Below are 26313 nucleotides of genomic sequence, written 5' to 3'. Positions count from 1 at the left end.
TAACCGTTGCAAAAACCGTTGGACATACAGTAGGAGGTGCTCTGTTGCTGCGCTCGTTCAGGTGAGGAATATTTTGTTTAACTTGTTTAAAAATTGTTACTACACAATTCTAAGCCGCCAAAATATTGCTGTTTTTTTTTCTGTTCACAGTTATCTGGATCATTTTAATCACCCGCATTTAACCCTCATGTTGTATTGTAGTCGTTCTGACACTACAGGATTTCCTTTCCCCAAAAATGTTAGTTATCGCATTGGACTACAACTTTTTATATACAGTGCCCTCCACTAATATTGGCACCCTTGGTAAATAAGAGCAAAGATGGCTATGAAAATCAATCTGCTTTGTTTGTCTTTATGATCTTCAAAAAATTCACAAAATGCTAACTTTTCATTGAAGTAAAACAATTAAAAGTGGGGGGAAACTTACGTTATTGAGTAAATGTTTTTCTCAAATGCATGTTGGCCACAATTATTGGCACCCTTAGAAATTATAATGAGTAAAATATCTCTGAAGTATATTCCCATTCATATTTGCATTTATTTAGCACACTAGAACGACTAGGAGTATGATATTGTCTAGCAATAACTTCCTGTTTCACAGGATTATAAATATGAGGAGCACAAAGGCCAAATTTCCTTAATCATCCATCACAAGGAATAAAACCAAATAATATAGTTCTGATGTGCAGAACAAGATTGTTGAGCTTCATAAAATAGAAAGTGGCTGTAAGAAAAGAGCCAAAGCATTGAAAATCCCAATTTCCATCATTAGTACAATAATTAAGAATTCCAATCAACTAAAGATGTTACAAATCTGCCTGGAAAAGGATGTGTGTCTATATCGTCCTAATGCATGGTGAGGAGGAGAGTTTAAGTGTCCAAAGACTCTCCAAGGATCACAGTAGGAGAATTGCAGAGATTAGTTGAGTCTTGGGGCCAAAAGACTAAAAAAAAAAATTCAAACAGCCCCTACGTCACCACATGTTGTTCAGGAGGGTTTTAAGAAAAATCCTCCTTGCTCATCCAAAAACAAACTCCAGCATATTCGGTTGTCAGACACAACTTGAATTTCAAATGGGACTGGCTTCTGTGGTCAGATGAAACTAAAAAAAAGAGCTTTCTGGCAGCAAACACTCAGGATAGGTTTGGTACAAAAAGTACCCCATGCCCATAATTTTGTGGGCTTATTTTCCTGCCAGAGGTCCTGGACATCTTGTTCAGATACATGGCATCATGGATTCTAGCAAATACCAACAGATAAAAAATGTAAACCTGACTGCATCTGTTAGAAGTTCTATAATGAGCTGTGGTTGGATCTTCCATCAGGACAGTGATCCAAATCAAACATCAAAATCAACACAAAAATGTGTCACTGAGCATAAAATGAAGCTTCTGCCATGGCCGTCCCAGTTGCCTGACCCGAACCCTATAGAAAATGCGTGAGGTGAACTGAAGAGAAGAAGCACCAGCATGGAGCTGGGAAACTAAAGGATCTGAAGAGTTTGTGTATGAAGGAATGGTCTCTGATCTCTTGTCAGGTGTTCTCCAAACTCTTCAGGCATTAAAGAAGAAAACACAGAGCTGTTACCTTGAATAAAGGACGTTGCAATAATTGTGGTCAACATGAACTACAGAAAAACATTTATTTCATAAAGAGATTTTTCCCCTGCTTTCCATGGTTTTACTTAAATGATAGTTTAGAATATTGTGAATTTTCTGAATGAAAGATTAAAAGGATAAACAATGCAGATTTATTCTTACAGCCACCTTTGCTCATATTTACCAAGGGAGGGCACTGTAACTAGCTAGTTTAAAGGAGAACTCCACTTCCAAAACAACAATTTACAAATAATTTACTCACCCCCTTGTCATCCAAGATGTTCATGTCTTTCTTTCTTCTTTCTTCGTAAAGAAATTATGTTTTTTGAGGAAAACATTTCAGCATTTTTCTCCATATAATGGACTGATATGGTGCCCTGTTTTTGAACTTCCAAAATGCTTTTAAAATGCGGCTTCAAACGATCCCAAATGCGGTTGTAAACGATCCCAGCCAAAGAAGAACGGTCTTATCTAGCGTAACGATCGGTTATTTTATTTTTTTTGCATTTAACTGATAGGACAGTTGAGAGCAGACAGGAAAGCATTGGGTGAAGAGAGGGGGGCAGGATCGGCAAAGGACCTCGAGACGGGAATTGAACTCGGGTCGCCAGCAGCACAGTTGCACTATGTGTCGGCACACTAGAAAGGCAAGATGAGCGTTTGAGATTAAAAAGTATTTAAATTGTATTATTTTATTATTTATATTACAACCGCATTTGGGATCGTTTGAAGCTGCATTTAAACTGCATTTTGGAAGTTCAAAATTGAGGTGCCATATCAGTCCATTATATGGAGAAAAATGCTGAAATGTTTTCCTTTAAAAAACAATTTCTTTACGACTGAAGAAAGAAAGGCATGAACATCTTGTATGACAAGGGGGTGAGTACATTATATGTGAATCTTTGTTTTGGAAGTGGACTTCTCCTTTAACTAGCTATATATATATATATATATATATTTGTGTGTGTGTGTGTGTGTGTGTAAACAATGAACAGCACAAATGCAAAACATTTTCAAAAATGTACAATGTAATGTTTTTGTTTTTTCAGTTAAGCAGAACAAGAGCTGTGTAAATCTCAAGTAACAGGATCCATTTATTGTTGATTGTGACAAGCAATAACATCATCCTCAACATATGACTAACATGCTTACATCATTGTGCTTGAGAATGACTTTTAAAATTATTCCAGTTATGCTTGTCTGTGATTATTAGGCAAGCATACAGCAAATAAGGACCAATGTTTAGTTCAATACCTTTTCTTCTATTCAACAATAATTAATGTTAATTGTGTTTAATGGGAATTAAACTCAAGTCATCCTGAAACTCCATAAGCATAGATGGAGAAGTGAAATTTAAGGAAGAATCAATCAGAGTCGTATAAGGTTTTTCACCCACGAGCTCTCCGAATATTGCTATACTTGCATTGAACCAACGAGAGAAAATGTCTGTTTTGTACACCAGTCCATTTTTTAAAAAAGTGATTTCATTAATTCGTGCATTGAAATCGTCATAACTTGGCTGAGTCAAGTATATATCCACAGCAGCCATAAGGGTACTCAGGGGAACAAGATACGTTTTACCACGAGCAGTGTGCTTTATCGCCGTGTCATATTCTTCATCTTTACTATACGTATAGTTTGAATCAATTTCTAGCAAAGAATACATACGCTCAAGATCTCCCTCCAAAGTCAGTCGGTCATTAACGTCAAAACACAACTTGTAATATGTAAATCCATAGCATCCATTTCCAGTGATCTTCAGATTGGATTTCAGATCGTTAAACTTCATAGAGATGTTAGCTTCATTATCCAGTGTTCCCATAATTGTGACACCATTACGGAAAGTAGAACTGGTGGTGAATTGGCTTATAGACTCGATAGTGATATAGGAAAAAGTTGCATCCAGTTTCAAGGTATTCTGAGCATCTCCATGTCCAACAGCCTCTGAGTCTTGTTGATCGAAGGCGTACTTGATCTTCAAGTTTGATTCTGCCTTTGGCTGGGCCTTGGTGTCAGCAGAAAGTTGATGAGTGGCGTTAACAGCGAAGCTAGTCATATGAATCTTAGCAACTGTTTCTGCAGATAATACAGCCTCAAAATTGTTTTCCAAAGTCACGGTGCTGTCATGATTACCCCCAATGTGGGAATTCACTAAAGACAATGAGGAGGCCAATTGCAGTCCACTTTCTGTGGTCAGGTTAGTGGATCCATTAAGATTGGAATCCAATCCCTGAAACACAGAGGCAGTTTCGGCACTAATACGCATCGTGTAATCCTTCGGATAAATGCCTGCATTAGCGCTGAGGTTGAGAAAAGATGACTTGAAGTACACCTCAGAGACCAGGTTGCCTAATAAAGAAAGAAACCCACTCTTCTGGTAGACAAGATCTGCATGTAGATAAATGGGTTGGTCATTTGTGGTCAAGTCATCCCACAGGCCGGCATTATCATTCAAGTTCAGCCTGTTTATCTTAAAAATGGCTGGCACAAACATTTCTGCAGCATTTAGGAACTCAAAGCTGGCCTTGCTATTCACAACAGCGTGAATACCCATCTCTGCTTTGTTATTGTTGGCTGTGAAGTTATGGCTGTAGTTGTAACAGTTATAAGACACAAATGCCACAGAGCTGATTTTATGTACATCAGGGTTGAAGATAACAGTGTAGTCATTCTGGAGATCAACCGTGGTTGACAAAGTCTCATAGAGGTTGATCTTTGCATTACCGTTGTTCTGAAAGCCAATATAAACTGCAAAAGGATGAGTCACAACGGTTGCAGCATTGGAGAGGACGCCACTGATAGGTCCAACAAGCTCAGTATTATGCTCTGCCTTAATTTCCACGCTCATGTTGCCGAAGGAAGCATTTCCAGAAGCAACCAGCAAGCTGTTGTTGATAAATGGCGACTGTGTTTCAACACGAGCATTGATTTCAAGGTGGCTTAGAAAGACAGCGTCTGCGTTCACCTTCATCTTCATCTGCAAAAGTCTGCCATCGCTGTGGCCAGTAAAAGTCAGCTTGGCAGTGCTGAGGCCCATGTTAAAATGCAGGTTACTCTTATGAGTGACCTCTTCAGAGAAGTCAGCAAGAGTAAATTTGCCAGCTCCTTCATTTTCAACTGTCAGGGTGATTGCAGCGCTATCCTGGAAAGTTATAGCCTTCTGAATCAGGGTGACTTCACCAGTCAAAGACTGTGAGGGAATGTTCACCTGGTGCTTGTATGAGGTTTCAAGAAAGAAAGATGAAGAATTAGTTCTATTCAGAGTCAGTGATACTTGTTGGTCTGAAGTCAAATAAATGTGTTTTAACGTGAGAGTTTCAGACACGATTACAGGACTCATCTCAGGCATGGATATATGAGTAGTGGAATCTAGATTGTAATGCAGAATGCTATGTTTCGGAGAGGTTCCTTTAGAGTTAACAAAAGCCGTGAACATAGGGTGTCTCTCTGAGGTGTTCTTGAACTCTGCAGAGGTTCTGATGTTGTATACAGGACTGCTGAATTTGACCTCACCGTACAGCTTTCCAAAAGATGGCACTAGAAGAGCTGTTGAAATGGAAGGAATCTGACTGTCAAGCTTGTTCTCAGAATTGATCTCATTCAGCTTTGTGTAACTTTGGGTGTTGATCGAGCTTAGAAATATTTTAACATCCTCAATGATGGAAAGTATCAAAGTACTGAAGTGCTTTGGTAGCATTTCAAGTACATTCAATTCCTTCAAATGATCCAGTGCCTCAGCAAGACTGTTGCCTATAACACTCACAAATGCATCAATCTGAGAAGCCACCAGATTTTCCAGCTTTAATGCATACTCCTGGGATCGAGCTATCAAGGCACGTTTCAGCTGCACAGCTCTACTCTCAAAGTTCAAGTTAGTGACAAAGTCACTAACATGCTGAGATATGTTTTGAATTTTGGAAGCAATTCCTTCTCGGTTGATGTAATTCCTCAGGGTGTCACCCATGCTTACGAGTGTCATTCTGATATTGTCAGGAAGTTGATGCAAACCGTCAATGAAAGGCAAGCTAACCGAATGTCTCGTACTTCTCTTATCATACTTTAAGAAGCCAGAGACCACAAAGTCCTGGAAAGCAGTATTGGCAGTGTTGAACAAATTGGTGCGCACCTTTCCGGACCCTTCCAGCCCAAGCCGTGCTGGAGTATTGGAACCGCTGATTTCCTGACTGATGGCATGGTTGTTCACTTTAGCTCTAACAGTCACTTTAGTCTTTTGTTCAGATGGGATCAGCAGAGTGTCAGACTTGCTCTCAAAGTCTGATTTAATGTGGAATCTGTCTACCTCAACGAGGGTTGAGCTCTTAAATTCATGAGAGTGAGCAAAGGATTGTGGTTTTACTTTCAGAACGACTTTTGCATTAAACTCACAACTACCATATCCATACAGGTATATGTCTTTTTCGCCATTAGCAGAAGCATCGAAATTGAAACTTAATGGAGTAGTTGTACCGTGAGTGTTGGTTTCGACATTAAACACCATCGAGTTGAAACGTACATGATTCTTGATTTTACCAGAAAGTCTAGCAATCTCCAGTTCAGTGTTGTGGTTAATGCGTGTTCCCATGATATTTCCAGTCGTTTTGCACTGAGCAGTGGCACCTAGATTTTTGTAGTTGATCTCAAAGGTGTGCCTAAGCTCCTCCATAGTAAAGCTGCTTCGCAGTGAGGTTGTGCCACGGGTGCTTAGGCCATCTTTATTGAGATTTATGTTGGCTTTGTGGGTGGCTGTATGTCCCTTGAGCTTAGCGGAGGCATCACTGTGAATAGCTAGTCCATTGGTGTCCAGTACTCCAGTGAACAGGGAGTGCACACGTTCTTCAGAGATGTCAGCAGAGGTCTCAATCTTAACACTCACCGCTTCAATGCCAGCTCTGGTCTCAGCCATGTTTTGGAACTTCAGGCCAAAGGCCTCTGCTTTTGTATGAGAATTTAAAGCAAGCTGGAATTCCTTGAAGGTGATATTAGCAGTGTTTGTTAGACGGTTGTCAGTTGTTGCAGTGTTGGATAGAATTGTCAGTTCTCCATTGGCGATGGCTAAAGCAAAGGAGTTTCGAGCCTTAAGTAGTGTCGAGTCTACTTTCAATGAAGAATCAATCTTTGCTTCCGGTCTTGATCGGAGTAGAGAGACTGATTGCGTAAGGGTTCCCGAACCACTGACTGAACCGGCCTCGAAGGATCCTTCCAGGTTTCCACTTCCAGAGATCTCATCGTCATCAACTTCAAGCATTCCATTATGCTCCAGTGAAATTTGCACTCCAATGTGGGTAGTTACGTCAACCTTGCTTTTAGATTTCAAACAGAGTTTGTCAGCAAGCTTCACCTCCTCTTCAACGCTGATGATGGCATTTACAAACTTGTGTCGAACCACTGTTTTTACATTTGCCATGAGAGAATTGGCAGGTGTGGGCTCAACTAGCAGAGCAGACCCTGTGCAGTAAATGAAAATTAATCAATCAATAAGCACTCATTCAAAGCAAGTACATACATTGCATTTTTTTTTTACCTTCAACCTTTAGGGATAGGAGGTCGATGGGACTTGTTCCTGTGACTTCTACCTTCGCAGAATAACGTGGGTCTGCAGCAGGATCTCTGGCAGCAGACACAGCTGCTTCTAAGTTGTAAAAGTTGCTGCTCAGCTTTCCAGACATTTCTGCCATTTCAAGAGTCGGCACAGAAAGCGACACGCTCACAGGAATGGAGACCTCTGGGATATTAATGATAGCAGCTTCAAATCCCAGATCGAGATGAGGTATAATGAGGTTTGGTATGGAGATGGTCGTCGGAAAGTTTAGATCTCTAGTGGATTTTCCACCCAAGGGCAAGGGAAGAGTGATGGTATAGTAAGGATGGCCAAAGAGATATTTAGCAGCAACCTCTCTGTTTAAAAACATGTCATGTAAATTTTAACCACAGTTTAACTATTGTGTATATGCAGAAAGTTACTGGAGACATGAACTCACACATCCAGGAACAGTCTTTCAGGAAAAGTGAACACAGGCACGGCAGTAACTCCCAAATGCTGCAAATTGGAATATTATCAATGTACATTTCATTCTTTGTTGTTTAATTAAAAAATAAATTAATAGAGGTAAGTTCATTTTCTTACCACAACTGACTTTGCCAAAACATCATGGACGGTTTCAATAGAAATTATGTTGGGAATGATTCTTCGAATCTCAGAATTGACATGAGACTTAAATTCAGCTTCAATCTTCTCGTTCTCTGAAAGTGAAGAGATATTTGACAGGCTCAAAATCGTCTAGTAAAATGTTCTATTACAGAAATAATTTTTGGACACATACCCAATTTCAGGATGAGTGTTTGAACAGAAGTCGTCTCTGGGAGTTTTAGGTCACTTTCAAGTTCCAGTGTCAACTTCTCATCATGCTTTAGTTTCGCAGAAACTTTAGAATAAAGCTGAAGAGGGGCAATGAGCAACTCTGATGATACAGTGTACTGCTTTCTGTTCAACGTCACTGTATTTGTGGCCTCAAAAGGTGTTCCTGTTAGTAATCAAATGAAAACAGACAGTTATTTTAATGGCAGATTTTCTTTCGAGCAAATAATTCAGTCTTATACCTTCAGCCTTTACGCTAAATGTGATTTTGTCTGCCTCATCCTCATAGGCATAGTTGATGGTGGCAGTATACTCTGTGACCTCTACCGGTGGATACAGCGTAACAGTAAATCTAAACACAGATGCAGTGTGGATGAAAAACATTGTACTAGGAATAATATGATTTAAAAATCAGTATATAGACGATTTTCCATTACTTGGTATCACTATTGAGAGGAAAAAAAGGGGCGGCATCATCAGGATAGACAAGGGCTGTACAGTGTTTCCATCCAGGGAAGATAGGAGCACATGTTCCAGTGTGAATATACGTGCCGTTGGCATTAATAGGCAAAATCTTGGCACCAACAACAGACACCAGAGTACTGCTATATATGGGGAACAATAACATAATTTATGTAAAATAATTATTGTGGCATTAGTTTAATGTTTTCCTGTATTTCAAGTAAAGATGTCTTACGTCACATTGATGAGTTCAGTTGGCTCAGGAGCTGGAATGGAAAGCTTGAGCTGGTTGTTGGTCATCGAGAGCTTCGCTCTGAGGCCGCTCTCATGATAGATGTTAGTGTGCATCTCCAGACCGGAGAGAACATAGTCTGGGAAGTGAGTCCCAATCTCAATCGCAAACTCAATGCCAGCAGACAGCATGAACGCAAATTCCTTCTGTGGTTTAGTCATGTTCACTGATTTTAGTATAATAGCAGAAATGAAAGATAAATACTGATGACTAAAGTATGTTAGACTCACCATGCCTGGATTGAAACTCAATCCTCCTTTGATTCCAGGTGTAAAGGTACCAGACAGAACAACTCTCAATGGAAAGCCAGCACCAGTGGGCAAATAGAACTCATTATCCATGAAGATGTAGTGAAGGAAAAGCTCATTGTCGACACTTGAGAGCAGTCGTTTAGCAAACTATTTCGAAAAAATACAATTCAGATGACTGTTAGGTAAATGCATGCATAAATTTGGTTGGTAAGGCTCTACTCACATCAGTGGGGATCATCTTAAGGAGGTCGTGAATCATCTTGCCATCTTTTGTGTCAAGATATCCAAGTTCAGCACCCAGAAGCTTGAGGTACACCATCGCTTCAGGGGTTTCCCGGGCCTTTAAGTTCTCAATAAGCTTGTTGAAATTGTGACTGATTTCTTTGACTATGTTTTGAGTAGCCTACAGCATACAGAGGAATGAGATTGGAATCCTGCTATGGAGACATTTGCTAATTTCAGTACATTTAATACCTGTCTTTTCTTCCTATCATTCGTCATGAGTGGCAGCACATTGTCCAAGACCTCACTGAGTTGGGCAGGCATATCGTTTGTAGCGTATAAAGTGGTCTTCATGACAGTGTCCGGGAAGAATCCATTGTCACCAAAGAGGGCCTCCACGATGGGCTCAAAGCCCTTACCCTCCATGCCAATCTGAAAGCAAGAACGGAAGACATTACCTTCATACCCAACACATTAAGTAAACACTGGAATTTTATTGCACCTCAATGAAGTCCATATCAAATCCAAAAGCATTCAAGGTCAACTCCAGCATGACCTCCCTCGGCAGTTCGTTGGAAGATTCAAAGATCGTGTTTCCCTCTAAAGATCCAAGTCGGTAGTACCGAGAGAGTTTGGTGGATTCCATGATTATTGCAATTTCATTGCCTTGAAAGGCCTCCTGAACCTTCTGCCTCAAGCTATGGAGAAAAAATAGCAAGGTTATTCTTCTGAAAATGTGATTGTTATTTACGTTCTTCTCCATACTTACTCCGACTCTGCAGAACTCAAGATGTTTGTGATATGGGAGATGATGAAGCTCTTGACCTGATGATTTTTCTCAACATGGACGGCTGCTGCCAACTGAGCAAGTTCGGCAGGCATAGGGTTCTTCATCAAGATCAGGTAGGCGGCAACACGCTTCTGTACGGATGCATCTCTGTCCAGAACAGCATGCATGAGCACCTCACGACCCTACAAGAAGCATGGAATGATCTTTAGATCCGTTTCAGGGTAGCCAAAAGCTGTGGGCATATTTAACAGCTCACCTCCACAGGTACAGGAACCTGTCTGTAGACCTGGATGGCTGCCTGCTGAACTGAAGGGGAGGCATTTGGCTGGTTGATGCACTGAATAACAGCAGAATGCAAAGCAGGGCGCGCAGCTCCCAGTGCAACCACCATGTTTCCAATGACCTGACGTTTAGAGAAGATGACGCTTAGCTGTAGAGTCTGCAGTTTAATTTATCAGCATGTAGAAATTGTGTGAACGTACCCTCAGACAAAGAAAGATGTGTTCCTGGTCACCTGTGCAATCGCCGATCTGTTCAAGGGCATAATCAGCCACTGCTTGGATCTCACTAGTGACTCCATTGGTCTCATAGAGCCTGGGAATTGAACACAAGACCTTGGAACCATCATCTACTACCAATTGGTACATTTCAACTCATATGTTAGTTGATTTACCTTAGTCTAAAGACTTAAACTAAGACTTGTCCTTTACCTTTTCACAGCATTGCTGAGAGCATAGTAGATGGGTTTGGTCGGCTTGAACTTTGCCATCGCCAACATTTCCTTCACGAGGACTCGGGAGGATTGGGATATCATTCCCATGCCATATACAGCAGCGTCAATCTCAACTGAGGACTTGTCGAAGGTCCTGAAAATCTGCATGATTGCACTGCTGCATTCTGGGGTGCCGCATTGTAGCAAAGCCTGGTATGTCAAAGGCCGAGAGATCTCCAGGGCCTCGGGAATAGCGGCAGTCAAAGTTTCAGCTTCCATCTTGCGGATTACAGCTACAAGCTTGTGGGCCAAGTAGGCTCTCTTGTGTCCATTGTTGGTCTTGGAAAGGCCAGAAAGTTCCTTAAGAACAACAAGAGCGGCATCTTTATCCTGGATGGGGCTCATGTCAACACTGCGGTCAAGATAGAGGGGTTTCATGTTGGCCACATCTGGAGGAACAACAACGCATTTTGCATTTCGTTTGGCATTGCAAGCAAGTTATGAACATTCAGACCAAAAAAGTTTCTCTTACTGTGGTCAAAGACTCTGTCTTTGTACTTAGCGACTCTCAAAAGATCCAAGGCCTGTTTACCAGTACTGGTTGCTTCATATCTTCCCCTGGTCATAGCCATATAGACAAACCAAGTAATTAACAATTACGAATTTTGCTGATGTTTTTATCTAAAGCATCTACCATTGTAGTCTGGATGTGCATGTTATCAGTTCCCTAGGAATCAAATCTATAACCTTGCTCTACAGTTTGAGCTACAGGAAAGTGATTTAATTCACTTACTTGTAAGAGAAAGGCTCAAGAATGTGTTTATCAGTGCAAATTCCAGAAATCATGTGGTGCTGTTCTTTGTTAAACTTGTAGTTGCAGGATTGGTTGCTCCTGATCAGCTTAGCAAGAGGATGGTGCTTTGGAGGAGAGAAAGAACATTGGAGATCTCACTCCACCCATCTCCACTGGGATTTTACACAAAACTCAAACCTAGGTCTAAGGATTTACCATGCTAGTGATGAGGGCCAAAGGACTGGTGTGGTCCTTGATTGGTATGAACTTGTCACACTTGGACAGGTCTCTGTTGAGAGTGACGTCTTCGCAGGTTTTCACAGCGTAGTCAGTTTTACACAGACCATAGATGGTGGGCTGGAAACAGAAACAGTCTCAACATCAGAGGTGGATTTGGCGTGAGCATCCTTTCTCTTTCAAGAATGAAGTTTATCAACGAACCATCTCTTTGTTCCCGTCCTCCTCAAGCATAGGGACAGCAAGAGCAGAGATGATTCCCCTCTTGATGTTGAGGATGTTTATAAGATCATCCTCCTCAGGGAAAAGCTTGATGTCATTGTTTCCATCAATAGTGAACTTTAGAGGATGTCTGAACAAAAAAAGACAAGTTAGTTGAATAGGAACATCTGGTATCACAACAAACTTGAGGTTCGTTCACACCACGGACAATAACTATAACAGTTTTAACAATCGTTCTAATCTGATAAATGTAGGGTTGGGAATCAATTCCAAAAAGAATCAATTCTGAGGCTTTAGGAATCGAGAATCAGTTCCAAAGAAATTGGCTCCTCTTCAGTAACCTTTTCACTTCTCTAAATCGTCACATAGTTGCTTGCTAATAGTCTTGGGAACCCCCTGTGAACAGGTTCGTTTGGAGAGCTTTTTTAACAGTTGCAGCGTTCGCCCATACATCTTTAAGTTTCCCATAATGAAATTTTGCACCTAAAACATACAATACAGACATCTGATGCACAAAAGTGGATTTTTAGGTGTCTAAAATACATAAAAAGAATAAACTAGTTTTTAAAACTCTGTTGTCCACAATGGAAGGTTTGAAGCGCCTCTCCAGACTACATAAAAATAGTCTGGAGACCAACCCTGTTCCTGGAGATTGACTTTCCTGCAGAGTTTAGTTCCAACCCTAATCAAACACACCTGGTTCAGGTGTGTTTGGTCAGGGTTGGCGTTGAACTCTGCAGGAAAGTCGATCTCCAGGACCAGGGTTGAGCACTCCTGGTGTAAAAGGTCAAGGTCAACGTTTATTTGTATAGCACCTTAAAACAACATGAATGGACCTAAAAAAGTTAACACAGTTAAGTTAACACATTCATCCAATCAATACAGTGTTTTCACGACCCGCCATCAGTGGTCCATATTGGCAGCATTGAATGTAAACGGTGCCACTGAAATGAACAAACTCGCATATTTTGCTGATTATTGCTGCTGAAAATGTTCAATTATTGTCATGATTTGGGCTGTACTAATCGGTCAGACTGGGAAAAGCATTTAGAGTACTTTAGACTGTCAAAAGTTATAACAAATCATGGAGAAGAGTGCAAAAAACTGTCTGAGGAACAAAAGGCATTTGTGGTAACTGAACCAGGATTTCCAGGGCCAGAATCTTGACAACATTCTTGTTTGTTCTAGTCGTTTCTGGTCAGGTGAAATTTTAGGCTAATATCTTAATTAATGCGGTTTGTATGTATCTTTACCATCTATTAACTTAAGTTTTCCAAATATATTTTGCGTCCTTTCCTGCATTAACCATGCAATCCATGCTGTTGTTTACATCAAGTTTACATCATAAGTATCGACAGCATGGCCGCGCACCAGGGAAACTCACTAAATCGTGATGTAAGTGCAAACCTTGATTATAAAAAAACAAAAAGGATTGAAAACAACAGTGAGGAATTGATTACAGAGTCAATTCCAAAGCCAGGAATCTGAATCAGTTCCAAAAATGTAAGAATCAAAATCCTCTAGATTAACAATATAAAGATTTCGATTGGAATCAGACTTAAAGAGTTTGTGCATTTAAAGCAGGATGTTAAACAGAATTGTTATAGTTATCATTCTTGGTGTGAACAGGCTTTTACTTCTCCATGGCAGTTTTGAAGTCCTCCGAGGTAGCAGCTGTTTCAAACACTGGGTTTCCATCTGCAACGACGCCAGTCGCTTCTCTCAGCTTGCAGTCGGTGGTGCGTAAGATGTAGTTGCATGTACCAGGAACCGCAATCTCAACCTAATACGAGATTCACACTGCATTACTGATAAAATGGTATTAAGTTTAGTGCTTGCCCTTACAAAAATGTCATGTGGTATTCCATATGATAATACATCAAAAGAACCACATACGATTTGTGTGGTAATTGTGTAGTATTGTGTTGTTTTTTGGGACATTTTACCACAGCATTTTGTTGTACAGTATGTAATATTCCTGTAATATTCTTGTGGTAACGTGTGGTATTACTTTCACATTTCTGTAGTATTTATAACAGGATTCTGTGTTGTACAGTATGTAATATTGCTGTAATATTCTTGCATTACTATAGTCATATTTCTGCAGTAATACTAGGACTATCCTGTAATAAACCTGTGGCCCTTAATTGTTATATTTTTGGAGTATTCTGTGGTATTCCTTTAACCTTTTAAGTGAGGGTAAACTGTAAACCCCGATAAGCCTTAAAAACATTGAGTACAAGTAACTCAAAAAAACTTAATGACTTTTATTGAACAGAATTTTCTTAACCGCTTCCATTTAACACAGTGAAAATGAATATTTAAAATACAACAATATATTGTTAATTGTGGAAAATTAATTTCTACACACTGTAGAGTTTAAACATTTTCCACAACACCACAAAACTTTTACAACCTCAAAATGCAAACGCATTTCATTAACAAACATCAAATGCAGATGTACTTTGGTACATTTCGATAAATGAAATAAGTCTTTTAAACCTTTTAAAACAAAAGCCTTTTTTGCCCTAAATTGGCCAACCTCATCACTAACAAGAGTCAAGTAAATGTGTTATATCAAGGAAAACCTGTAAAGGCAATGTATACAAGGATATCTGGCTTTAAACTGAAAAGAACAAGACCGCAGCAACAGTAAAATGACAAATGCAAACATTTTACAAAATTATTTCTTTTTACGGGTTTACATTCAATAACTGCTGTTAGTGATAAGGCCAAAAAATTAGAGCAGACAGTAATTGTGCAAACAAGTGTCACTCATTCAAAAGATGAGAATCCCTGATGTCAGCTGTGTTGTAGTTTGGATCTAGATCTAGCAAACGATCCCCTGAACATCTCCAAGATCTGGTTCATCAGACTCCTCCTGAATAAATGGGGGTGTAAACTTTTGAACTGGAATGTTTTGAATGTGTACATTTTTCTTGTTTGATTATTCAAATGGAGTTTTGAATGGAGTCATTTTTTATAAATTCAGTCATTATTTGGTCCTGTGGAGTTTAAATAAACATCTGTTTTGTAAAATATTCAGGTCGGTACTAAATAAAAAAATAACATTTTGGGTATTCTGCAAGGGGTATGTAAACTTATGAGCAAAACTGTACATGATCATTGTACATTAAACTTAACATTAAACTTACATTAAACTCAAAGCCTAAAAAAGCCTAGTTCCTTAAATAAAAGTTAGAAACTTACTTTCTTTAGTAGAACACTAAAGACCCATGATCCCTTGGTCACTAACACCCTTGCTGGTCCACTCGTGCTTGGCGATGTAGTGAGGTCTTCTGAAACAAAACAATTGGTCTTTGTAAGAAACTAAACATTATTTAAAACATTACTCACATAATGACATACAGTACTTGTCTAATTTGTAAACATTACAATTTGTAAATGTTCACAAAGAAGACTCCTTAGCTCACCAAGGCTGCATTTATGTGCTCGAAAATACAGTAAAACACTAATAGTGTCAAAGAGTTTTAAAATAACTGTTTAAACTGTTTGTAAAATACATTTTAAAATGTAATTTACTGCTGTGGAGCAAAGCTGAAACTTTATTAACATTATTAAAAAAAAAAAAAAAGTATATTAGAATGATTTCTGAAGGATCATGTGACACAACTTGCACTGCCAAATCATGCTGGCACCTAACCTGAAAGAAAAGAAAATGTCAAAGTTTAATCCTCCATCAAAAACATTCAATCTGAATTCCTTATACTTACAGTACAGTTCATTACTAGGTAGACCTGCCACAAATTTATATAATTTTACAACGTGGACTTCTGCTTCAATAGCTACTACAGGCAATCTAGGGTAAAACTATATCTGCACTACAAACCAGCGTGTTGTATATAGAATAATACATGAATTAAAATAAGAAATACCTATTTGCAGTATCAAGCATCAAAACAGACCGTTTTCAATTCAGTTTACAAATGGATGCGTCTCTTGTACGTGTAACTCCTGTTACTGTGAATGTACAGTACAGTAAAACTCTAAGGCTCTAGTAACAGAACTCCCGCCTTCTAAATGACAGTGTAAATAAAAGAGAAGCAGCTGCTAAGTTATACACTGCTGTTCTGGTAAACACGAGACAAAAAGATATTATACATTAACTGGACCAAACTAAAATTGACGTCGTTTAACGTTATTTGAATAACGTTATATAAAACGTTCCTTTTCTAGCAGCTTCGCCTCATGGCTCTTTCAAGTAAAGACCGTTCACTCGTAGCTCATATTTGCGCTCTCATACACATACAACACGACCTTTGGGCGACTACATGGTATTTAATTTTATTCGTCAGCACATTAATAGATGTACTACCATGTAAGTTTAATTCATATTTCCCCTTTAAACGGCATACAATTTCATAGCAGTATTCCTCCTTGCACCGAATATAACCGTGTTTACAGTATACCATGGCAAGTCTTACAATTACTCCATAAAACGACTAGAAACGGCCACATTTTTTTCAAAAGCCTTCTAAAAACACATTTAAAATATATATTACACTTACTTTGAGACTACTGATGATTGTCGTCCAAACGTTAAGAGCACAGATCCAACCTGCTACAGATTCAGTCAGCGTTTTCCTCAAGAAGAGTCGATTCCCGCCGGCGCCTTCACCACGCGGGGGCTTCTCCAATGGCGTTAGTTTTGGCGCATGTTTGGTAAACCAGCGCGTGAAGCTCGTTACCGCCACCTGCTGCTTTGAAATGTCATCGAGTAATATATGAAGACTTTGCTTCCAAAATGCGATAAACGACCTTTTTTTTTAATTTTTTTTATTTTTTATTTATTTATTTATTTTTTACAAAATTGAGTTTCTGCCAAAATCAGTATTGTATCTGGTCGGTATTGAAAAGGCCGTTTTTAATCTTACGCAAAATGCAATATCCGCCGTGTTTTTCTCTCTGAAAATATATATAAAGTGTGTACATGCACACATTTGATCTTACAATGTGTGTACACTAAAGTCCACAGCAACATTAATATTTATAAAAATGGTCTTTAACATGAAAACAGATGTATGCACTTTTGATTATTGAGTGCAGCAGCTTTTTGGAAATTTAAACCATTCTTGCCGCTTGCTGTTCCTGTTCTAAAGTAAATGATTTTGACGTTGACTGCTATATTTTAATGATATTATGTCGTTTTAAGGTGGTAATATGAAACCATTTAGCTGCATACATTTTCATAATCACTTGCAATTTACAGATTTTACAGCTGGAAGAGAGGTGTACACATGTTATAAGCATTTTATAAATGAGCCCAAAAGGTAAAGTACTATAGGATATTCCTGTGATAGTGTACAACAAAAAGTGCTGTAGTAATCCTATCATAATTATCTCTGTTTCAATACTTTTGTATTACCATACAAAAAAAAAAAAAAAAAAAAAAAAAACAGAAAAACAACATATGCCATTTAATGGTAAATTCTTGTGATACTGTACAGCAGAAAAAACAACATATGCCATTTAATGGTAAAGAACAACAGAAAAACCACATATGGCATTTAATGGTACAGCAGAAAGTGCTGTACAGCAGAAAGTGCTGTGGTAATCCTGTCATATTTAGCTATGCTCAGTTGTTGTGTGGTAAATTTATGTTGTACTGTTGCAGTACCACAGGATTACCACTGGACATTTTTGTAAGGGTGATATAGGGAAGTTAACTTGTATGGTACCTTGCAGCTGGCCTCGAGGCCATTGACCGCCTCATTTAAAGTGTTCAAGGACTCTGTCTTATAGAAGTATTTATACTTGTTGAAGGGTTTGTATCTTTTGGCCACTAGAAGAAGCAGAGCATCTCGTTAAATACACATTATCAAGTGCATACATGCATTTAATATTGAATATGAACAGCTGTAGGTTTGCATGTAGATTCTGCAAATTAATTTTAAGAGACATACTTAAGCATGGCGCTCCTTCATCCTGTGCTCCTGTAATACAAAATAAATGCACGTTATCAGTAGTCAGGGCTGAAAATGTAAACCTGTAGTTTGAGTATTTTATTGCAGTGGCATTCAGAAATAAGAAAAATACCCACCAATGGGGTGAGAAAAGTAAAATTAATTATGTCATATGCATCTAAGAAATGTATCCTATTAAAATGGGAAAAAAAACACCTTACCACATTTCCAAAGTTATTTATGTATGCATTTCTGTTAATCAGATCTGATTATTTATATGTTTGCAAATATTCTTCTTGACTTGAGATCTGTATTTTAGCTATTTTTCAGGAAATTAGACTCATTATGGCATTTTGCATCTCAAATAATAATAATGAAAAAAAGGTTTAGATATTTGTATTGGAAAACAAGACAAAAATAGTAAGGAAAGTGCTTTATGCAGTGCAAATATTTGCATGACATCGGAATGAAAATTCTGAAACAAATCATTAATTTGATTAACTTTGATTAACATTCACACTGAATTGAGCTTGAATATTGTCTTCTGTTGAGTTGAATTTTACAGTATTAACACTGTTATTTACCTGTTTACTGTTTGAAGCTGATTTGAAACTGTCTTTATTTTATACAGCGCTACAGAAATGAATATGACTTGACTGGAAATACTTACTTGACAAGGTGATGGTGGTCAAAAGTAGCAAAACACAGAGCTTATTGTCATCCATGATGCTCCTCAGATAAATCTGTTTTCAGATTTTTAACCAGAACATTTATAGCAAACCAAACTCATGTGTGGGCACTTGTTAAAAATTTATCCCTGACTCCAAAGTTCATACAAACGCTGTGACGGAATAAAGCTAATAGAGTTTGACATTGATTTCCCATAAAACGCTAGCTGATAAACAGACGTAAACATTAGAACAGACGTTTGGACACAGCTTTTCATATTTTACTGATGTTAAATGAACACAAACGGCTGTTAGGAGATGTTACATACATTAAATGTAAATTTGATCTAGCATTTATTGGCAAAAAAGTAATGGTTTGTAATTGTAAAGAGACGCACACGCAGAAAATACTCATATGATCTGATCTTATAACTGATACAAGAACAAATCTACATGAAGCACAGAGAGTCATATGGATTATGTCTTGGGAGATAAAATAGATTGCACACCATTAAATTCAGATGTGTTCAACCCCGAAAATCTGGCTGTGATTGTGATTGTCTTTAGGCAAAAAATGACATCACATAACTCTGACAGCTGCTGAAAATTACTTCTGTTTACAGTTTTATTGGACTAATCAGCACAAGTGTGCACAAGACTCTGAACTCTTTACACTGACCTGCTAATCATGCGAGAAACATGCTAGTAACTTGCTAATCATGCTAACAACATGCTAGTAAGTTGCTAATCATGCTAGAAACATGCTAGTAACTTCTTAATCACGCTAACAACATGCTAGCAACATGCTAATCATAGTAACAACATGCTAGTAACATGCTAATCATGCTAGCAACATGCCAGTAAGTTGCTAATCATGCTAGAAACATGCTAGTAACTTCTTAATCATGCTAACATCATGCTAGTAACATGTTAGCAACATGCTAGCAACATGTTAATCATGCTAACAACATGTATATAACATGCTAGTAACTTGGTAATCATGCTAGCAACATGCTAGTAAGCTGCTAATCATGCTAGCAACTTCTTAATCACGTTAACAAAATGCTAGCAACATGCTAATCATGGTAATAACATGCTAGCAACATGTTAATCATGCTAACAACACGTATGTAACATGCTAGTAACTTGGTAATCATGCTAGCAACATGCTTGTAAGTTGCTAATCATGCTAGTAACTTCTTAATCATGCTAACAACATGCTAGTAACTTGCTAATCATGCTAGTAACATGTTAGCAACATGCTAGCAACATGTTAATCATGCTAACAACATGTATATAACATGCTAATAACTTGGTAATCATGCTAGCAACATGCTAGTAAGCTGCTAATCATGCTAGCAACTTCTTAATCACGTTAACAACATGCTAGCAACATGTTAATCATGGTAATAACATGCTAGCAACATGTTAATCATGCTAACAACACGTATGTAACATGCTAGTAACTTGGTAATCATGCTAGCAACATGCTAGTAAGCTGCTAATCATGCTAGCAACTTCTTAATCACGTTAACAACATGCTAGCAACATGCTAATCATGGTAATAACATGCTAGCAACATGTTAATCATGCTAACAACACGTATGTAACATGCTAGTAACTTGGTAATCATGCTAGCAACATGCTTGTAAGTTGCTAATCATGCTAGTAACTTCTTAATCACGTTAACAACATGCTAGCAACATGCTAATCATGGTAACAAAATGCTAGTAACTTGCTAATCATGCTAGTAACATGTTAGCAACATGCTAGCAACATGTTAATCATGCTAACAACACGTATGTAACATGCTAGTAACTTGGTAATCATGCTAGCAACATGCTAGTAAGTTGCTAATCATGCTAGAAACATGCTAGTAACTTCTTAAACATGTTAACAACATGCTAGCAACATGCTAACCATGGTAACAACATGCTAGTAACATGTAAATCATGCTAACAACACGTATGTAACATGCTAGTAACTTGGTAATCATGCTAGCAACATGCTAGTAAGTTTGCTAATCATGCTAGAAACATGTTAGTAACTTCTTAATCATGCTAATAACACGCTAGCAACATGCTAATCATGGTAATATGCTACTAACTTGCTAATCATGCTAGTAACATGTTAACAACATGCTAGTAAGTTACTCATGGTGAAACATGCTAGCAAAATGTTAATCATGCTAACAACATGAATGTAACATGCTAGTAACTTGGTAATTATGCTAGCAACATGCTATTAACATGTTAATAATGCTAACAACATGCTAGTAACTCGCCAATCATTCTAACAACATGTTAGTAACTTGCTAATCATGCTAACAACATGCCAGTAAGTTGTTAACCATGCTAATAACTTCTTAATCATGCTAAAACATACTAGCAAAATGCTAATCATGCTAACAACATGCTAGTAACATGGTAATCATGCTAGCAACGTGCTATTAACATGCTAATCATGCTAGAATCATGTTAATAATTTGCTAATCATGTTAACAACATGCTAGTAACTTGGTAATCATGCTAGCAACATGCTAGTAATTTGCTTATTATGCTAGAAACATGCTAGCAAAATGCTACTAAATTGTTAATCATGCTAGAAACATGCTAGTTATTTGGTAATCATGCTAGCAACATGCTATTAACATGCTAATTATGCTAACAACATGCTAGCAACTCATTAATCATGGTAGTAACATGCTAGTAATTTGCTAATCATGCTAGAAACATGCTATTAACATGTTAATTATGCTAACAACATGCTAGTAACTCGCTAATCATGCTAGTAACATGCTAGTAATTTGCTATTCATGCTAGAAACATGCTAACAACATGCTAGTAACTTGCTAATCATGTTTGAAACATGCTAACAACATCAGTGTAATCTATCTAAATTTTCAAACTTCGAGCTTTTACAACTGCTTTAAGCTAGGCTTTCTCAAGCCAACCTAAAATTTGTCTCGACAAACTCTTTTTTTTTATCAAGTTGTTCTATGCTAATCATTTCACAGCATCAATAAAATCGCATAACGCAGCTTGTTAGATTTCCCAAACTTGTTCAATCTATAGCTTCAGATCCAGTGTCTCTGCAAAATTTGTTTTGACTAAACAGAAAATCAGAGGGCTTTGAGAGAGATGCACCTGCAGTAAATGCTCATATGATCTGATCTTATAACTGAGGACAAAGGACAAATCTACATGAAAAATACATATGGATTATGGATTATGCCTTGGGAGATAAAATAGATTGCACACCATTAAATTCAGATTGTTCAATCCCTAAAATCTGGCTGTGATTTTGATTTATGGAAAAAATGACATCACATAACTCTGACAGCTGCTGAAAACTACTTCTGTTTACAGTTTTATTGAAATAATCAGCACAAGTGTGCACAAGACTCTGAACTCTTTACACTGACCTGAATTCATTCTAAATGATACTGAATGACAGTACACAAAACTATTGATTTCTGATGTGGATTATTTGAGCTTCTGTTTGCATGCATTTTTTTCAAATAATAAAACTTGCAATTATGAGAAATAAGTCACAGTTTCTATAGATTTTAACAGGTTTCAATAGAACTTCAATAAGAATAATCAGTCAATAATGACTTTTTGGTCTCATATAGGTCATGTGTACTACTGTTAGTATACTTAAACAGTGTTTATTTTGTGCTTTTTGTATCTCAGCAGTGTAAATAAACATCTTTGTTTGGGTTTCAACACAGGTAATTTCAGTTCAGCAGGTTATCATTAAAAAAGAAAAAAATACATAAACAGCTATAAGTCCCCGAGTAAATTTTGGCCACTTCCACCACTGTATATATATTTTTGACAGGTCAATTTTAAAATACAAAAAATAATAATATCTGTTGTAATTTATTGTGTACACATAAATTCTTATTCAAATGTAAAATTAAGTGATTTTAGTGTTTTTTTTATCTCAGTGAATTGGCCATAGCCTTAAAAAATGTCATGTGGTGTGACCATGATTTATATTAAAATTAATTAATTTCCTTAAAAAACTTTTTTTTAGATGTTCTCAGTAATTAAAGTGTTTAGAAACAAAGTATTTGCTTTTTTTTAAGTTTTTGTAAATAATTATCTCATATTTCTGTTTTATAATTTCAGAGTTGCCTTCTTAAATGTAGTTAGCAGACTTATTTTTCCTATAAATTGCATAAAACTGATCAAAATGTTTTCAAAATACCATTTACTTAAGCATGCTGTAGCAGTGACTCATACCACAGAAATTAGATATTTTATTTTTATTTTAACACAATTATTTCTATTAATTGTCGCACCACATGACGAGTGGTTGCTCTAAATGATGCAAAGGCCTTATATCATTAAAACTCTATTTAAATAGATATGTGAAAAGTGCAGCACATGGCATTACCTGCAAGCATTTCTTTAGCCAAAGTTATTTCTGAACTTTGCCCAGTCTTTGTTGCTGTTTATTTTACATTGCTTGGCAGTAGAATCTGTTAAAATAGTTATTAATAAATAAATAATAAATTACTAATAAATGCATAATAAGCAAAGTAAAATTATATGCTCTAAACATTTTTTTTTTGCATTGTACAAAGATTAAATATAAACCATCTAAAATTACACATATCGCATAGAAATCTGTTCCAAATGATACTAAGATAAAGTATATTGTGGCAGGCCGCCCGAGCTCTCTTCAGCGTCGCCCTGGAAACATACAAGGATCAGCTGGCACCACTCAGCACGGACCGAGCCGTCACAGCTGCCGCTCGTTACCGCTGCTCATAAAATCCAGCACCTTGAACTGCCAGTCGGAGAAGCTCCTTCCTGGAATGCAGACGCTAACCTCTCTTTCTCTCTTACCTAGACAGCAGCCTGTGACGGCTCGGCCACGCACCCTCACGGTTCACGGGAAGAAGAGACTTGGAGCACAGCGCACTGAAAGGACCGCACGGAGCTCCCCACTTTGAGTTATTTTGCACTTCGATTGTCAATAAATTCACCCTCCGGGGATTTTTGCACCAGACAACCTGTTGTGTGATTCTTCTCCCCGCCACACTGGTGGAGAATGCGGGCAGATTGAGAAGAATCACCAACACGTCTCCCGTGACCTTGCTGATTTTTTTTTCCTCTCTCTTTTTTTTTTCCTTTCCCCCGCAGTCAACAAACTTTGGAAAAAAGACGGCGCTCCTTCCCCATCATGGAGGATCTGCTCAAATGCTTGACAGAGGTCAGCGTACGTCAACAACAGATCGTAGAGCATATCGCCGGTCGCCAAGGGCAGGTTGAAGAGGAGCTCGCTGCTCTCCGCCTCGCCGCCGCTCAACGTGTGCCGCTACCTGATCCCCGCATCAAGGCTACCCAGCTGCTTCCTAAGTTAACCGGGGATGATGACATCGAGCTATATTTACAAATGTTTGAGACAACGGCCACCCGGGAAAACTGGGATCAGAGCGAGTGGGCTCGGCTGCTGGGACCCCTGCTGACCGGAGAGGCCCAGCGTGCGTACTTCTCCTTGCCAACAGAACTCGCTGAAAGTTATGATAATTTAAAAAAAGAAATTCTCGGACGTCTTGGGCTGTCCCCCATATCAGCCGCCCAGCTGTTCCATGAATGGGAGTATAAGCCACGCCACCCAGCCCGCGCCCAAGCGGCTGAGCTCGCTCGACTCGCACGACACTGGTTGCTAGAAGGAGCACCCACGGCTGGTCAGGTAGCGGAGCGCGTGACGATTGACCGGCTGCTCCGAGCTCTTCCCCCGGCCGCCAGGAGGGCGGTGGGGATGACTAACCCCACTACCATCGCTGAGCTCGTCGGATCCATCGAGCTGGCGGAGGCAGCGATGCGTCGTGATCCGGGGGAGCGAGCGCCGTCTTTTCCCCGGAGGGTGGGACAGGAGCGACGCGCGCCGGAGGGTACCCAACGCACAGTACACAGGCCCGCGGCTCCCGGCCCGGTAGACGAACCGATGCCTACGGAGGACCCTGCACCCCCACCCCGCACATGGATGGCCGGCTGTATTGTGCATAGGGAACCTCCGCGAGGAGCCCCGCGGGCGGAAGTCAAGATCAATGGGCGGGCAGCCCTAGCACTCCTAGACTCTGGAAGTTCGGTAAGTCTGGTTCAGGCCGCCATATTACCGCCCGAAAAGATTCCAAAGCTCACTTACCCATCACCTGCGTCCATGGAGACACCCAAAACGTCCCCGCTCGCAGAGTAACCATCTCCGCTGCGCCGGGGCGTGGCCGGTTGAAGTCGGTATTCTAAAAGAGCTGCCCGTCCCGGTGCTCCTTGGAAGGGATTGGCCCGGGTTTGAACAGCTGCTCCTCGCTACCACTCAGCCAGCCAGTCAGGCCGGGAGCCGCCGCGATCGTCGGAACAAACGACATCCACGCCGCCCCGCCCTGTTAGCGTCCGACAGCGGGAGAGATGGTGAGTCCCCCTCCTCAAACACTAATGTCTTTTTTGATGTTTTCCAGCAGGTGGCGGGAGGGGGCTCCTTTGCCAAAGCTCAGCTGGAAGATGACAGACTTAAGCATTGCTGGACCCAAGTCCGTGTCATCGAGAACCAAGAGCAACAACCAGCGCCCCATCCTCTCCCGCACTTCATCGTGAAAAACGGCCTGTTGTACTGTGTCGCCCAGCGGAGGGGGGAGGTAAAAGAGCTGCTCGTGGTGCCAAAAGGGAAAGTGGAAATGATTATGGAACTTGCACACGCCCACCCAATGGCTGGTCACCTTGGGGCTGCAAATACCGCCCAGCGCATCCGGGACCGGTTCCACTGGCCGGGTCTAGACGGGGATGTAAAACGGTTCTGCCAAGCCTGCCCGGCCTGTCAGAAGACCTCGCCACGAGCACCTCCCCCCAGTCCACTCATTCCGCTTCCTATAATAGGGGTACCCTTCGAGCGAATTGGAATGGACCTGGTGGGGCCGTTGCCAAAGTCTGCCCGCGGACACGAGCACATCCTGGTGATCGTCGATTATGCCACCCGGTTTCCAGAAGCCATGCCCCTGAGGAAGGCTACAGCAAAGAACATCGCCAAAGAACTCTTCTTGCTCTGCACCCGAGTCGGCATCCCAGCTGAGATACTGACTGACCAAGGGACCCCCTTCATGTCACGGCTAATGGCTGACCTTTGCCGGCTGCTGCGAGTAAAACAGATCCGAACGACGGTTTTCCACCCGCAAACAGACGGACTCGTAGAACGGTTTAACCAAACATTAAAGCAAATGTTGAAGCGTGTGGCGGCGGAAGACAGAAGGGATTGGGATCTGATGATCCCCTACGTGCTCTTCGGTGTCCGTGAAATTCCCCAAGCCTCCACCGGTTTTACACCGTTCGAGCTGTTATTTGGCCGTCAGCCAAGGGGATTACTGGATGTGGCTCGAGAAGCATGGGAACAGCAGCAGCCGGCCCCTCTCCGCTCCGCGATCGAACACGTGAGAGAAATGCGCGAGCGGATTGAGAGGGGTCATGCCATTAGTACGGGAACATCTGACGAAGGCGCAGCAGTCCCAACAGCGGATATACAACCGGGCGGCCCAGCCACGAGAGTTCCAGCCCGGGGATAGGGTCATGGTGTTGGTCCCCACCTCAGCTTGTAAATTTCTCGCCACCTGGCAAGGCCCATATACGGTAATTGAACGCATTGGACCGGTTACTTACCGACTGCGTCAGCCCGGCCGACGGCGTGAAGAACAGCTCTACCACGTTAACCTGCTTAAGAGATGGGTGGGGACCCGGGAACAACTCACTGCCCTAGCCTCGGTTGACCCCGCTGTCATCGA

At 39.9% G+C, this 26313-nt stretch overlaps 1 protein-coding gene across 1 annotated transcript; it reads right to left on the bottom strand.

Moving 5' to 3' along the window:
• Positions 1–2675: 2675 nt before the first annotated feature.
• On the bottom strand, positions 2676–18674 carry apobb.2 (apolipoprotein Bb, tandem duplicate 2). The gene is made up of 24 exons (XM_051137995.1): positions 18530–18674; positions 17860–17889; positions 17635–17738; positions 13573–13718; positions 11918–12065; positions 11693–11833; positions 11477–11601; positions 11216–11301; positions 10682–11132; positions 10454–10565; positions 10228–10374; positions 9951–10153; positions 9684–9879; positions 9434–9613; positions 9183–9362; positions 8939–9106; positions 8652–8854; positions 8392–8559; positions 8197–8306; positions 7920–8120; positions 7724–7839; positions 7578–7636; positions 7121–7494; positions 2676–7044 (listed from the first exon to the last, which is right to left on the bottom strand). The coding sequence occupies exons 1-24, from the start codon at positions 18582–18584 to the stop codon at positions 2882–2884; spliced, it is 7866 nt and encodes a 2621-aa protein (XP_050993952.1). The 5' UTR covers positions 18585–18674; the 3' UTR covers positions 2676–2881.
• Between the last annotated feature and the right edge of the window lie 7639 nt (positions 18675–26313).

Source organism: Labeo rohita, chromosome 20 (genome assembly GCF_022985175.1).
Source record: "Labeo rohita strain BAU-BD-2019 chromosome 20, IGBB_LRoh.1.0, whole genome shotgun sequence".
In the NCBI taxonomy this organism is placed as follows: Eukaryota; Metazoa; Chordata; class Actinopteri; order Cypriniformes; family Cyprinidae; genus Labeo; species Labeo rohita.
The sequence above is the reverse complement of the archived record's forward strand: the minus strand, read 5'-3'. Positions and strand labels throughout refer to the sequence as shown.

Excerpts from the sequence above, each read along its gene's own strand:
- apobb.2 (XM_051137995.1), bottom strand. The coding sequence starts at position 18,584 with ATGGATGACAATAAGCTCTGTGTTTTGCTACTTTTGACCACCATCACC. Across the intron at positions 7,495-7,577 it reads GAAAGACTGTTCCTGGATGT|AGAGGTTGCTGCTAAATATC; the intron begins GTGAGTTCATGT and ends GTTTTTAAACAG. Across the intron at positions 7,045-7,120 it reads CCTATCCCTAAAGGTTGAAG|GGTCTGCTCTGCTAGTTGAG; the intron begins GTAAAAAAAAAA and ends TTTACTGCACAG.